The 14,404-nt window shown below is 51.7% G+C and overlaps 7 protein-coding genes across 7 annotated transcripts; 4 read left to right on the top strand and 3 right to left on the bottom strand.

Moving 5' to 3' along the window:
- Window positions 1-37: 37 nt before the first annotated feature.
- On the bottom strand, window positions 38-1,795 carry GCG54_00011062 (Uridine permease; the record flags this gene model as incomplete). The annotated part of the gene is made up of 4 exons (XM_045410972.1): window positions 38-479; window positions 530-1,019; window positions 1,074-1,547; window positions 1,615-1,795. The coding sequence occupies 4 exons, from the start codon at window positions 1,793-1,795 to the stop codon at window positions 38-40; spliced, it is 1,587 nt and encodes a 528-aa protein (XP_045268030.1).
- Window positions 1,796-2,333: 538 nt separating this feature from the next.
- GCG54_00011061 (Iterative polyketide synthase afoE) lies at window positions 2,334-5,823 on the top strand (the record flags this gene model as incomplete). Its single annotated transcript, XM_045410971.1, has 4 exons — window positions 2,334-2,467; window positions 2,502-3,191; window positions 3,245-4,956; window positions 5,006-5,823. The coding sequence occupies 4 exons, from the start codon at window positions 2,334-2,336 to the stop codon at window positions 5,821-5,823; spliced, it is 3,354 nt and encodes a 1,117-aa protein (XP_045268029.1).
- A 454-nt stretch (window positions 5,824-6,277) lies between these two features.
- On the top strand, window positions 6,278-6,511 carry GCG54_00011060 (uncharacterized protein; the record flags this gene model as incomplete). The annotated part of the gene is made up of 1 exon (XM_045410970.1): window positions 6,278-6,511. The coding sequence occupies one exon, from the start codon at window positions 6,278-6,280 to the stop codon at window positions 6,509-6,511; it is 234 nt and encodes a 77-aa protein (XP_045268028.1).
- Window positions 6,512-6,738: 227 nt separating this feature from the next.
- Window positions 6,739-8,025, top strand: GCG54_00011059 (Cytochrome P450 monooxygenase atE; the record flags this gene model as incomplete). Its single annotated transcript, XM_045410969.1, has 3 exons — window positions 6,739-7,115; window positions 7,176-7,732; window positions 7,790-8,025. 3 exons carry the CDS (start codon window positions 6,739-6,741, stop codon window positions 8,023-8,025), a joined length of 1,170 nt encoding a protein of 389 aa, XP_045268027.1.
- A 449-nt stretch (window positions 8,026-8,474) lies between these two features.
- Window positions 8,475-9,815, bottom strand: GCG54_00011058 (FAD-dependent monooxygenase terC; the record flags this gene model as incomplete). The annotated part of the gene is made up of 3 exons (XM_045410968.1): window positions 8,475-8,821; window positions 8,870-9,179; window positions 9,240-9,815. The coding sequence occupies 3 exons, from the start codon at window positions 9,813-9,815 to the stop codon at window positions 8,475-8,477; spliced, it is 1,233 nt and encodes a 410-aa protein (XP_045268026.1).
- A 1,008-nt stretch (window positions 9,816-10,823) lies between these two features.
- Window positions 10,824-12,375, bottom strand: GCG54_00011057 (uncharacterized protein; the record flags this gene model as incomplete). The annotated part of the gene is made up of 4 exons (XM_045410967.1): window positions 10,824-11,331; window positions 11,400-11,671; window positions 11,730-12,242; window positions 12,304-12,375. 4 exons carry the CDS (start codon window positions 12,373-12,375, stop codon window positions 10,824-10,826), a joined length of 1,365 nt encoding a protein of 454 aa, XP_045268025.1.
- A 548-nt stretch (window positions 12,376-12,923) lies between these two features.
- GCG54_00011056 (uncharacterized protein) lies at window positions 12,924-14,110 on the top strand (the record flags this gene model as incomplete). The annotated part of the gene is made up of 2 exons (XM_045410966.1): window positions 12,924-13,496; window positions 13,550-14,110. The coding sequence occupies 2 exons, from the start codon at window positions 12,924-12,926 to the stop codon at window positions 14,108-14,110; spliced, it is 1,134 nt and encodes a 377-aa protein (XP_045268024.1).
- Between the last annotated feature and the right edge of the window lie 294 nt (window positions 14,111-14,404).

Here is a 14,404-nt window from a genome sequence, read left to right as displayed (position 1 = left end):
TCAGCAAATTGCCACTTAAGCTCAGCATCATGCCGTCTCAGACACTATACTGCTTGGCTTCCATGCTCTTCCCCGGCTCCATAGGTTCCTCCTTTGGAGACTGTCCCTCGATCGATAGCTCGTCCACCTTCTCGTCAACCTTGAAAGGCCGAATCTTCCAGCACGCCCAATATGTGAAACCAGCAATAAGTGTGCTCACCAGCCAGCTCAGGCTGTACAAGTAGGTTGCTCCTTTCGGGACCCCCTTGGCACCACAAGCAGCCGCCAAGCCCGGCATGTTAGGCACAATGGCAAAGATGAAGGCAATGATCGCACGCGGGTTGACTCCAAAGGTGTAGAAGTGCGTTCCTCGCGGATCATACAGGGACGAGACTTTCATCTGGCGACCGCGGCAGATCCAGAAATCGGTGACGATGACTCCTGCAATGGCCCCCAAGAAGAGGGAGTAGCCACCAAGGAACGAAGAAAAAGATTTGGCGCTGAGTTTGAGGTCAGAAGCTTCCTGCTACCGGTGGACTTTGCTGCTTACCTGTACTGAATGTTCCACGGTACAGCACACACTCCAAGAATAGCGCATACATACGCTCCCCTTCGGTTGTTCACGTACTTCGGGAACCAAAGTGACAAGTCATTACTGAACGACACGCTGTTGGCGCTGATGTTTGTGCCAATCACGGCAAAAGCCCAGCAAAGCCCAGCGAAGAACTGTGCAGCGCGGTTGTTCCAGAGACGTGCGACCTCCAAGGGGTTCCAGGTAACCTCGCCGTAGATGACTTCAGAAGCACTGCTGACGGTAGCTCCCAACACACCACACATGGTGACAAGGACGATGAGTCCGACAGCCTGGGTCCAAAAGACCTGGCGGGGTTCCTTGGCATATCGCGTAAAGTCGGGCATGTTCAATGCAAGGGTAGCCTTGGGGCCGATCGCGCTCGTGATGCATTGGAAGAAGACGATAATGGCTGGTGTGCCGTCTTTGATCACGGTCGGCTTTGAGAACGTTGGGCCGAAGCCCTTTGCTGCGGTGTATTAGCAAGATGAAGTATACAGGAGCGAGGCCCATAGAAACTTACCAGCAACGAGAGCCCAAATGAACAAAGTCAATCCGAAGATCGGCATAATGATCGTCTTTGCCATGAACATGTACCTCAAGCTGCTCACATGAAGCCAAAGCAGCGGCAGTTGAACGATGATGAAGAGGAAGAAGCACAGCAGCTCCGCGCTGGTAACGTGGGCGCTCGCTGGTAGGTGGTTCGGGAAGTTATTGAAAGAGGGCCAGATGGCAGCGATCATGACTTGGAGGCACTGACCACCCTGGAAAGACTGTGTTCCAAACCAAATACAAGCTACGACACCCCGGACGAAAACGGCGGCGTGCGCACCTCGCAGACCGAAGGATGCTCGAGTGAAGACGGGGAAGTTGATACCAAAGACACAGCCAACGTATCCGTCCAGCATGGCGGGGATGCATACCAACACATGGCCGATGAACACTGCGAGAATAGCGAGACCTGGGTTGAGGCCCTTCGTGACTGATGTCGATGACACTGTTTCCGACGGGGCGTTGTTAGTAACAGGCAAGAGGAAGAGCCCGTATAATGGCGTTTGACATACCTTGGTACATGGAAATCGAGAAGGCTTCAGCAATCCAGAAACCCAACAAGCTAGGCCAGCCCCAGGTGCGCTCCGGCGAGCCCATCGGGATCGGGTCCATGTCCTTGTTGGACAACCGGCCGCCCTCCGTGCCGAGTTCGGCGCTCTCGGAGCGGAGCTCCAAACGCTGCCGGATCCCCATGATGTGACGTTGATCCTGCTCAATTGAAACTACTAAGAGAAAGTCAAATTGGGGCAGGAGCAGAAGCGACGTGTCTGAGCGTGCGAAGACTCGGGGCAGTTATTCGATTCGTTTTTTTCTGCTCGTTACACTCCGGCGTTCTTTGTTCATTTCTACAGAGCTGCTTATCGAAGCTGTCTCGGCTATCGCTCGTGGCAGCTTTGTGTTCCCCGGTCATGTCATACCATGGCATGGAGATAGGCGTGATAAGTGCCGGGGCGCTATCAGCATGCCTGAAAGTTATCGCCTCAACTATTGGCCTATCTTGGTGTTCCTTGCTGCAACCCAGCAAATGTTGATAGCCCGGGCATAATCTTATCGATCGGGTGGTTTCCGCGGTGGTGCTGCATGCGGGGATTCCGCCGGGGATCACGAAACAGCTGGTTTACTCAGCAGAAAGTCAAATGTGAAGCTTCATCATGACCTCGATGTTCCTAAGAATGCTTCTGTCGTCAGCGTCGAGGACGACGACTTTAGCATCAACTCACACCAATCCAACATGGCACCAATTGCAACGTCCGATCTGAAGACACCGATGCCGAACCCGGCTGACCCGACCGTCTTTCCCGCCCCTGATTCAGATGAGAGACTCAGAGAACTTTGGTACATGCATGGCGATCCGCACAGCACCAAGTATGAATCAATCGAATCATCTCGACTTACACAGAGTGAAGGCTGACGGGACCGAAACCAGGTTCTCAAATCCAAATCTGACGAGTATCGCCAAGTTGGTCGAGCACAACGCCGCCACCCAGCCCTCTCAGCCAGCCTTCATCTACCCTGTCAAAGACACTTTCAGTGTTCTTGACTGGTCTCAGCTCCACCAGCTCTGTCGCCAAGCAGCGGCGCATTATTCACGACGCTTCCGTAAAGAGCTGGAAGCCTCCAACGAGACGCGCCAGCAGCCCACAATTGCGCTTTTGGGAACCGGGAATTCAATCGACTATCTCATTACTCAAATCGCATTGAATTACCTGCACATACGGTCTTTGCTCCTCAGCAACAAGAATGCGCCGGATACCAGAGACTATTTGCTGCGAGTCTGCGACGCGGTGGCGGTCATCAGCGACAAGGCGAATGAGGCGTCGCTCTTCGGCGACGCAGCCTGCACATCGCCAGTCGTTGAACTGATCACCCTCGCTGAGTTGCAGCAAAGCGATGGAGCGATCTCAGAAGACTGTGTTGTGTTTGAGACGAGCGACGAGTGGAACTTGCAATCGATGATCATCCATTCGTCGGGTTCTACTGGGGTGCCAAAGCCAATCATCCACACCAACAGAAGTCTATGCCAGATTGCGAGAATATACCGCCGCCTCCCGGAATACTTCATCGAGAATTGGTATCTCTGCTTTCCACTGTGAGTCCTTCAGTTTGCCCGGTATACCACGGAACTTCTAACACAGGCCTTAGATTTCATGTCGCTGGTTTGTCGACCGTTCTGTCGGGTATTCCTTACGGACTTCCAACGACCATGCCGCCTGAGAAATGGCCACCGGCTCCAAGTTCTATCCTAACAGCTTGGAGAACTCTCGATTCCCTGGGTCATACCGTGGACTGCACTCATTGCGCACCTTCCGTCATCGATGATCTGTACGAGTACATCAACCTCACCACCAAAGACTTTACACCACTTGTGAAGCTCAAGGTCTTGCAACCTGGTGGCGCTCCGCTGTCGCCCAGCATGGTTGCGAAACTACAAGCGCTCGGAGTTAATGTGAAGACCACCTACGGAACAACAGAAATCGGACCACCAATGCGCACCATCCCGCATACAAGAGAAAATCCAGACGTATATCGCTTCCGCAATCTCTACCCAGGCTCACCTCTGGTGCGCATGGAACCTCTCGGCGACGGACTTTTCGAGTGTGTTGTTTACAAAGGCTTTCCGCTCGCGGCAGAGCTCTGGTTAGATGATGCGGCACCGAATCCGTACCGCACGGGCGACATGTTCCTCGAAGATCCGCCGGCAAGCGGTTACTTTGTCCTCCAGGGACGGCGAGATGATATCCTTGTCCACTCCAACGGCGAGAAGACTCACGCCTCTGCTCTGGCTATGGCTTTTGAAGAAGACAAGACAACCATCATCGCAAAGACGGCGGTTTACGGGACCGGAAAGTCCTGCCCTTCTGTTGTTGTCGAGGTAGACTGGCAAGCTGTCGATAGCCGAGGGTCTAGCGTCGACATAGAGAACGAGGTATGGAAAGTGGTCGCAGGGTGTAACGAGAAATCCGCAGCCTTCTCCAAAATTCCTCGGGAGCTGGTTCTCGTTCTCGAGAAAGGAGAGACTCTGCCGGTCACACCCAAAGGGAACGTCCGACGAAAAAACGCTTGGGATTTGTATGGAGATCGGGTCGAAATTCTATACAGCAAACTCTTTGGCGATGACTCTGGCTCGACAACCGACTCCAACGGTGTTGCTGGTTCTCCGACAATAGAGACAATCCAGAAGGCAGCATCTGAGGTGTTTGGGCTCCCACTGGAGGAAATCGAAGAGAACAGAAATTGGTACGAACTTGGGCTCGATTCCATCCAGGCAGTGTCGTTACGTTCTAGGCTGGTCAAGTCCTTCGGAAGCTTCCCACTCATGTTCATCTTCGAATACCCGACGGCAAAAAGCCTATTAGGCTTTCTTCAGCGTCCTAAAGGCGAGGGTTTGGACTCTAAAGCGATGGTTACGACTCAACGTCATGAGTGGATTCAATCTGCTATCAACCGAATGAATCAGGAGATGAACGGGTGGACGGTACAGAATAACGAAGACCATGAAGCAGCACCCGGGGGCCAGGACGTTATCTATCTCACAGGGGCCAGTGGATCTTTGGGTAGCGCACTGCTGGAAGTACTGGTGCAACTTCCCTCAATCAAGAAGGTGTACTGTGCAGTGCGAGGTCGCGATCCACAAGAAAAGGTTGTCCAGTCGCTGAAATCGAGGGGTTACGCCGAAGACGTGTGGAAGAGCACAAAGATTCGTGCTGTCAACTACGATATGAAGGACGCAAGGCTGGGTTTGGATCCGGAGACATACGAGAAAGTTGAGGCTGAGGTGACGGTGGTGATGCACAATGCCTGGAAGCTCGACTTTAACCAGCCGATACAGCAATTTGACGATGACTGTCTTAGAGGTACGGTTCGGTCTACCCTGGAACGCGAATTATGCTAACAATCCACCAGGCACCATGCATCTGATGTCGTTTTGCCTAAAAGGACCGAAGAAAATGTTTGCGTTCATGAGTAGTGTCGCCGCGGCCATGGGGAGTAAGGCCGCCGGAGTGATCCCAGAACTTCCATTGGGGCCGGATCCTGAGAGTGCCCTCCAGACAGGCTACGCACAATCCAAATTCATCATCGAGCAGATTACGCAGAACTATGCATCTACGTTCAACGTACCCGTTCAAATACTTCGGGTAGGTCAGCTGAGCGGTCATTCCCAGCTGGGCACCTGGAACCACACTGAGATGTGGCCAATCATGATGATGACTGCGCTCGATCTTCTATCAGCGATGCCGGTCCTACAGACGACGGTGGACTGGCTTCCGGTGGACGTATGTGCGGAAGCCATCAAGGAAGTCGTTCTCTCGTCGACGACTGAAGGATCATATAATGTAATAAATCTGACGAATCCGAGCACTACTTCATGGGCGGGCTTGCTCTCCAGTTTGGAAGAAGCTTCTGGGCGGAGACTCGAGCGGATCGAAATGAAGGAATGGGTCTCCAGATTGGAAGCAGCGGCTGACTCCTCCCGTTCCAACGGGTACGATATGCCGGCGTTGAAGCTCCTTGGGTTCTTCCAAGCTATGGCTGAAGGAGGTGGTAATGGCGAAGGTGTACAATTCGAATCATCTAAGGTACAACGAGGCAAAGGGATTGAGGCCAACATGGTCCGAAAGTGGTTGGAAACTTGGAAGCAGTCCGGGTATCTGAAGATGTATACTTCGTCTATAACAGCAAGTCGAAAACGGGTTGAAGGTCGTCGATATGGATTGATGTGAGGACTAAGAGTCAACATGTCTCGGGTGCTCGTTTCGCCTGTGCTTACGTGGAAAGATGACTTTATACTCTATTGACTCGAAGTTTAAGGCGCCCTCATGACAGCACAAGTGGAAACCTCCGGAAGTTGAAGGCGAGCGATTGTGCGTAAGATACAAAGTACGTATGAATTAAGTGAGGGGCCTAACGGATAATTGCGGCAACCTGTCAGATCGATCGTTCTGCGGATCGTCTTGGGAAACAGAACTACGTTCCCGTCTACCCCACATACTCCACGTGCGGCTTGATGAAATCCAGTCGTCCGGGATTGGTTTGTACACAGTGACGATGATCATGGTAATTCCAGTGCTAGCATCTCCCGGTGAAGACAAACATAGAAACATCCACTGTAAAAAACGAAACCTTTTCATTCCACTTTGATCAAACCAGGCAGCCCTTTCACCACCAGATTTCGACATGTTCTCCGTGTCTGTGTCAGTCGAGCCAGGTACGGTAGTCGTGGCGGTTGTTGTCACTGCGGTCGCGCTTGTGATAGCAACGCAAATATACGAGCGAATACGACGTGACCAAAAGTACAAGTTTCCTGGCCGCATACCTGGCATTCCTATATTTGGAAATTCTTTCCAAATCCCTGCCATACAGCAAGGACCATGGGCGAAGGAAAAGGCAGAAAAATACGGCGAGATGTGAGTCTATTACTGTGATCTCTAAAATGGCTGATTCATAGAAAGCACCAAGGCGGATGACTGACACCTGGAGTTAGGTTTACTTGTAAGTTTGGAGGTTCGACTTGGGTGTTCCTCAATTCCTCGCGAACAGTATATGATCTGCTAGAGCGTCGCGCGGCAATCTACAGCTCTCGGCCGGACTTTCCCATGACGCAAGACATTATATCTCGGGGATCCCGCATAGTCCTGATGCCGTACAACGACCAATGGCGAACCCTCAGGAAGATCATGCACAATGTCCTGATGGCACGTCAGGAAGACGTCTTTAAGCCTTTTCAAGACTTAGAATCGAAGCATCTCTTGTGGGACTACCTCGAGAAACCGGATAGGTGGTGGTCGGCTAATGGTCGATACGCAAACTCCGTTATCATGAGTGTCGTGTTTGGCCGGCGAACTGTGCTGGATGATCCCGAGGTCGAGGAGCTCTTTGAGACGATTGATCTTTTCCTGGAGAACCAGCAGCCTGGCGTAAATCTCGTCGACGGTTTCCCCGTTTTCAAGAAGCTCCCCCAATTCTTGCAGTGGTGGCGTCCGCGTGGTGATGCAATCTTTCGCAAGACGTACAAGTAAGTTTCCGCGTGTGCTGCAGGATCAGCGCGAAGTAACTCACTGGGCTGTGTCGTCAGGGTTTATGAGAGGGAACTTGCAAAGACCGAAGCGAAACTCAAGGATGGCACGCAACGCCAGTGCTTCGCGACCGATTTTATCAAGAGCGAAGAATACAAGAACATGTCACAGACACAACGGCTCTTTACCTTTGGGTCTCTCATGGAAGCTGGCAGTGATACTTCACGTGTTAGCATCGGCCAAATCATTGCTGCGGCGGCCACATATCCCGACTGGGTCGTTCAAGCGCGCGAACACCTCGACAAAGTTTGTGGGGCCAACGCAGAGCGTCTTCCAGAGTGGAACGATAAGCCAGATCTGAAGTACCTATCTGCTGTGGTCAAGGAAGGATTCCGATGGAGGCCTAACCTCGCAGAAATAGGCGCCCCTCACATGCTGACCAGAGATGATGAATACGAAGGCTACAAATTCCCAGCTGGGACGGTCTTCACGTGGAATGCATGGGCGATTGCACTGGACGCGAAAGAATACAAGGATCCGGAGCGCTTTTACCCCAAAAGATTCTTGGACAATGATGTCGAGAATGTCCTAAAGGGACATTGGAGCTTCGGGCCAGGTTAGTGAAGTTCTGCTCTTCGATGACTGTAGCATATGCTGAGTAACGTTCACTTAGGTCGCAGAGTATGTGCTGGTTGGAAGGTTGGCGAGATGAACGTGTGGATTGCGGTTGCGCGGTTACTGTACTGCTTCAACTTTGAGCAGATTCCAGGGCAGAGTATCAACACCATGACCATTCCACAAATCACGAAGAATAAGGCACCATTCAGTGTCAAAGTCAGTGCAAGAAGTCAGGCGCACGCCGATCTCATCAGGATGGAGTGCTCGGAATCGGTGAATGTAGTCTATTGATTTGACGTAAACATTTTAACCCAGTTATCAGCACCGTCACGAACGCATGAACTTTATCATTCTTCATGTCCCAGTCTATTGAGAACTCTCCCTTTTAACCTAAATCTGTGAGATCCTTCACTGCACAGCTATTCTTTATGAGTCGGCACCTGCTCGTTCTACCTAGATCATGACGTGAGCTCAAATAGTGGCAATGAACACTGTCCTTGTGGCCTCTGCAATGCAATGGTTCAAAAACCTGCTGTGCCAAAGCATTAACGATAACCTAGAAGAGAAGAACGGTGCGATGAGTCGAGGAATTCCAATATGAAAAGGAGCATGTGTCACTAAAGTTGCTAGAGCCATCATGACTTGAACGAGTAGACATTTGCTTTCAAATGCGAAAAATGTGCATGCTGGATTCTTCATCTGCATATAGACTTGGACCTTGAATACAGGCTCACTTCAGCCTAAGGCTCCACCGCGCCGTTGAAATGCCGAGAAAAGTCGTAAGTGATAGCTTTGGTACCATCAACGAGTGCCTTAATCTTGACAGGGTCGTTGCCAACCGCGTTCATAGCCTTGAGGAACTCATCCCTCTCCACCAGCGAACTCGGGTCACTGTCGTACATGCGTACCAAGTTTGAGCTCGACACGGGGTCAATGAACTGAAGGTACTTCTCGCGCCGGACCTGGGAATAGATGTCCAGAATACCGTCATCGGCTTTGCCTTCGTGAAGGCCAACCAGGCAGTCCACCAGGCCTCCCACGTCGACAATGCCACCGGTAAGACCTAAGCCGCCGAAAGGATTGCATACTGTGTTATGTTAGCATGGCGCTGTTTTAGTAACATCTGACAAGAAACACTTGCAATGAGCAGCGTCTGCAGCAAGCACGAACGGCCCCACTCTCATTGATTCTGCAAGACGTTGGTGAACTTTGTACGGGCTGAAATTGACGATGCGGTAATCCTGCGGAGAGGGGTTTCCAGGCAGCATCTTTCTCCAATTTTCCTCCTGTACGGCAAGCAGCTCATCTTTGGTTAGTGCAGCGGGTACACCATAGCTGACGCGCCAGATTCCGTCCTTGGAGATTCTCGATGCCATGTACCAGTGCTCTGGGTCCACGATAAAGTTTGCGTCCTCGTAGCCAAATTTGTGGAAGTCGTAGTACACCTTGCAAGCTATAATTAGCTTGTTCTCACTTTCCATGGAAGCATGCCCGCTAAGACTCACGTTTGTTGCCACGACTTGTGTATCCCAAGTCCTTCCCGGAAATTCCCAGTCGCCGAACAGTTTCCTTCTGATTATGCTGTTGGCACCGTCGCAACCAACGACGTATTTTGCCCGGAGTTCCTTAGTACCGCTCGTAGTCATCACGGTGATGACACCTAGGCCATTGTAGTTGCGGATGTTGATGACTTCATAGTCCCACAATATCTTAGCATTGGCTTGTTTCTCCAGATGCGAAAGCAGGATACGACCAAGCTGATCTAGTGGTAGGCAGACGAGTCTGTTGGGATCCTCTGGCAATATGGTGTGGTCCAGAGCACCGAGCACCTTGTTTTCGAAGGTCCTGTATGTGAGTTTGTTCGGATAAAATCCTTGACGGACCACATCTTCCATGACGCCGGCGCGATGCAGGACTTCAACCGCAGGTCCGGCATAATGAGTGGCTCTCGGTTGCTCGTCCAGTGTCTTTGTCTTCTCAACCAGTGTCACCGATACATTGTTGCGAGCAAGGAGCAAGCTCAGAAGAAGACCTGACGGCCCTGCCCCAACCACAATAACATACGGATCATGCGATGCCATGCTGATCAATCTTCTGAATCCTTACTATGACGTCGTCTTGTGCGCTTCGGTCTGTAATGGATGCGTTAGGATGGGTCTAGGTGCAGAAGAGCCACGAATTGAATATGGAACCAGTTCGAAAGGAAAACATGGAAACAGCACGAATGATACTTACGTTGTCTAATAATTAGCTGCAACCACCACGCATCTGAGTGAGTCTGGAGGACGTGAGAAGGACGAGCCCCCCCCAGGAGTAGCCTGCAACAGATAGGAAGCTAGGAAGGGATTTTGGTGGTGCATGTACTCCATAGCTCATCGATTCTACGAACATCGTCCGATTGCTGTCTCGCACTCCCACATTGTTTCCAGCTCAACTATGCAGTACGCTCTTTTGCTCGTGGGTGTCCAACCTCTTCCCCCACATCAAGACCGCACCCCACACAATCAAACACCACCCCACATGAACACTCTAAAGTCTACCCCGCGAAGTGCAGACCCATCTCCTGATCCCTATTGCTGTGTTTCTCGGGTCAAGGTTCTCATGCATACTTTCCTTCTTTGTACTTATCTAAGCTGAAATCCCTCACTACCTTTAGCCCATTTGTTAGTCTAGTTGTCTGCAGAAGCCACTTCGATTTCTGTCGTTGTGTTTCTATCAAAACAGAGATCAAACCGACGTGGAGATAGATTATACACTACCTGATATGAAAAGTCGCTCCGATCTCATGGGCGTGCGTGTGCTGTACAGAATATACGCATTCCACCGTGTCATAGAATACCCGGCGTGTGACAGACTCTGCTCTTAATGATTCTCCCTTTTGGCCTGAGAGCTTTGAAGAACCTGTCTCCAAATCAGTCATCTTCAACTAGTATTGTTTGTTTCATTCCTGGGAGTTATCCACATTCGTTCTGAGGAACGAGAGTCTCGTTCCAGCTAGGTTGTATGTAAGAGCATAACATAACGTTTGATCAAAATTGTTGTAGGTTTCGGCATTCCCGTCTTCGTCGCCCCAATACGTGACACTACACTTAGCCAGAAGTCCTAGTCCACAATTCTCTCAGCTCCTCCAGCATCGCATCCGCCACGATAAAACTACGTCGAACGCTTCGCAGAAGGTCCACGACAGCCTCTCGCTGCTGGTAATTCTTCGCGCGTGCCCCGGCAACCCTCAGTGGAAACAAGAATAGCAACGGCGACAGACTAGATCCCTTCAAAGCCTCTTTGACTGTCGCCACGATGGCGTCAAAATGCTCTTCAATCCGCCTTGCACTCAATATTGGCACCGCAACGCCAAGCTCCTGCCACTGTGCCAGGTCATAATCGTAATTCCCTGACAGATAGATGCTGGTGGCCGAGTGGTATGCAGTTGACAACAACCTCTCGTCTGCTGCGTCCGGAAGAAACGATGTAGTAAACTCCCAGGATTCAAGTGCTTCTCGTAAGCTGAAGCCCTCGGTTGCCAACTCCAGGCCTTCGCTCAGATGGACGTCCGACGTTGCCTGAGCTGGAAACGCCTTGCTTGTGAATTCGGCCGTCCTTCATATTTATGCATCAGTCTCTTATCTGCCAAAGTCCGAATGATCCGCATTTATTGGGAAACTTACCGAACACGCAGACTAGAACTTAGTACTACCAACTTGAGGATTTCATCCAAATCGGTCGTGAGATCGCCTGTCAAGCCGATCCAGTCTGGATGTGCTAGGAAACTGGGCTGATTGAAAATGATTGACCTGCATGCTTCGAACGTGCGCGCCTGGATGAAGAACGTTCTCATCGTGCCCGATCTACACGCCGCAGGACCGCTAGCGACAAGGGCCTGCGCTGTGCCGAAGACCATGTGCTGAAGCCACTTTTGTCCAGAGGCGTCTTGCAGCAGCTTTAATTGCGTCAGCACTTAAGCGGGACCAAGATGATGATGCCTGAGCCTCACTCACCTCGAATAAGCCGAGAAAGAAAGTGGACCAGGCTATGGAGTCTCTCTTCGCCGGAGAGAAGTTGGAGACTGTATTGCGCAGTTCATGCAGAGATTGTTGATATGATCGCAAGGCGAATCTAAAGTTATCATTATGTGCCATAGCGCCCAGGGAGTGGGCTTGCATGGCGCCGAGTGCAAGCATGGCATCGAACAGCGAGCGACTCGGATGTAAGGCCGAATCACTAGAGGACTTTATCAAGCGTTGGACGTCGGAAATGAAAGATGGCTCTCGTCCAGTGAAACTGTTCGTTCGTACAAACATGTCGAAGTAGAACAAATAACCGAACGTGACATCTGGAATGGGCTTTCGAGGGTGCACCGCTGCCGGAGGCCGAAAGTCTTTGGGCGTGTGGATCCTCCCTCTCTCCAGCTTGATGATGGCACCCTTGGCTTCAGGCGGCGACCCTGGAAAGAGGCATTCGACTCCCCGCTTCCGACATCTTGTGCAAGGACTCAAGCCAGAGCACTGGAACTAGTCAGCGGATTGAGAAGAGGTGAGTATGTAGAGCGTTGGCGATACACGGGCTGCCTACCTTAGAGTGACTTGTGGCGCACGCAACGCAGCGAGACCTTTTGGTCCGACGGTCGAATGGACCCAAGGGCATCGCGAGAACAGCACCTGTTTAGGCCAAGCTCTGTCCCACGGATTCTTCGTATCATTCCCTCCTGCTCTAGATATGGAAAAAAGCCGTCCTGCTGGGAAGCAAGCCACGTTGAAGAGTGCCTGGCATGAAGTAGTCATGGGGAGCGACAGAGAGATGCGTCTAGAAGTGGAGGGCTGTGTTGATACACCAAGCCCAAAATGGAAGCAATCGGGCGGCGCTAACGACGAACAGGGCGGAAATGGGCATTATTCGCCAATCACACCACAAGGTACCTCCAGCTGAAATAGAGATTGAAGAGGTGAACGGTGAACCGCTTCTCAGACGCTAGCTGGGGTCTTCTCAGCCCATCAAACTCTACTCCGCTTGCCCAATACGGGAAGCAATCGTGCGAAATGACATCCGTCAGGCATCGCGAGTTGGCAAGTATCGTGTATAAGATGATTCGACTTCGTGATTCAAATTCGAAAGTTGATTAGCAACTCGAACTCATCTCAGACACCGCCAAAAGCCCAGCAAAAAACATTTCCTGAATCTCAAGCTTCACAGCCATGTTCAACACTTACATCCTTTGGCTCCTGGCCTCATCTGCACAGGCCGTCCTCGTGTCGCCGCCTACCGGGCCTTATGCCGTCTCCATGTCGGTCCAAGCTCTCACCGACCACTCTCGGATGGATCCATACGCGCCCAGCAACAACTCGCACGCCCGCCAAGTGATGATCTCGACTTTCCTCCCTGTCGACGAGGCCAAGACCCCGTGTTCTGGTCGGGAAAGAGTGCCATACATGACACCGCTGGTCGCCAAGGCATACGATCAACTTGGAACTGCCGTGGGTCTTCCCAACGGCACGTTTTCCTCTTTCGAGATGGATTTTTGCAAGACAAAGAGTCGGGCTTGTCGACGAACCCGCTCCAAGTTCCCTCTCGTGTTGTTCTCGCCTGGGTGGGGCAATCCGCGATTGCTGTACGGTGCCATGGCACGAGAAGTTGCAAGTCGCGGCTTCGCGGTTGTTACCATCGATCATCCTTACGACCCGTCATATGTCGAGTTTCCCGACGGCACCGTCTACACGGCAGTGAACCTGGACACTGATAATACAACACAGCTGGAATTCCTGACCAAGGTATTACACCCGACTTCGTGGATCAAGTAGAATAGATATTGACATTGGAATAGGTCCGGGCCCAAGACACGTCCTTCGTTCTCTCCCATCTCTCCAGGAATCCCGTTGCAGGCATTGACCTAGACCGTACCATCATGTTCGGCCACTCCCTCGGCGGTGCCACCGCGGCCGCGGCGATGTTGACAGAGCCTCGCATTCTGGGAGGTGTTGACCTCGACGGCAAGCTTCTGAGCCCCGTCCTTGACGAAGGACTCGACCGGCCGTTTGCACTTGTGGGAAGACCGGGGCACGCCGCCGAAGACCCCACCTGGGACCAGTTCTTCAGTGTTCTGCGCGGCAAGAAGGCCGACTTGAGCGTCTCCGGGACCGTCCATGCGAGCTTCACAGACTTCCCGACTCTCATTGCTTCTCTGAACATCACTCTACCGGAGACAGCCAAGGCGCTGTTGCAGGCTGAGTTGGGAACTTTGGAGTTTGGAAGAGCGGCGAAGGTGGTTGCTGGGATTGTTGAGGCTTTTGCCGAGTTGACGTATAGCAACCGCACCGAGCCAATGCTCACCAAAGACGGCGATGCGTCTTACGCGGAGGTTACGGTTCTACGAGATAATGTCTAACACTTTGTCTTGAGCCTAAAACAGGTATGCCGTTTGGATCAACGGGCTGTCGCTCGGTCAACCACAATAGTGTTCGGACACTTCGACAGGCAGGTTTGCTGTCTTATGTATCGGTGTAGATAATATTTAGTTGTGAACATGCTGTCTATCCTGCCGATAAAATCTAATATAGGAGTCTCCAAATAAGTCTCATGCGGTTCCTATCAGAACCTTGAACCAACACACTGCTAAATGGAACCAAAAGACCAAACAAATGACTACAAGTAACAGAACACACAAGATTGCCTTTTCCGC

Source organism: Colletotrichum gloeosporioides (assembly GCF_011800055.1).
Source record: "Colletotrichum gloeosporioides strain Lc1 chromosome Unknown consensus_17, whole genome shotgun sequence".
In the NCBI taxonomy this organism is placed as follows: domain Eukaryota; kingdom Fungi; phylum Ascomycota; class Sordariomycetes; order Glomerellales; family Glomerellaceae; genus Colletotrichum; species Colletotrichum gloeosporioides.
This window is presented reverse-complemented; position numbering and strand designations above follow the sequence as displayed.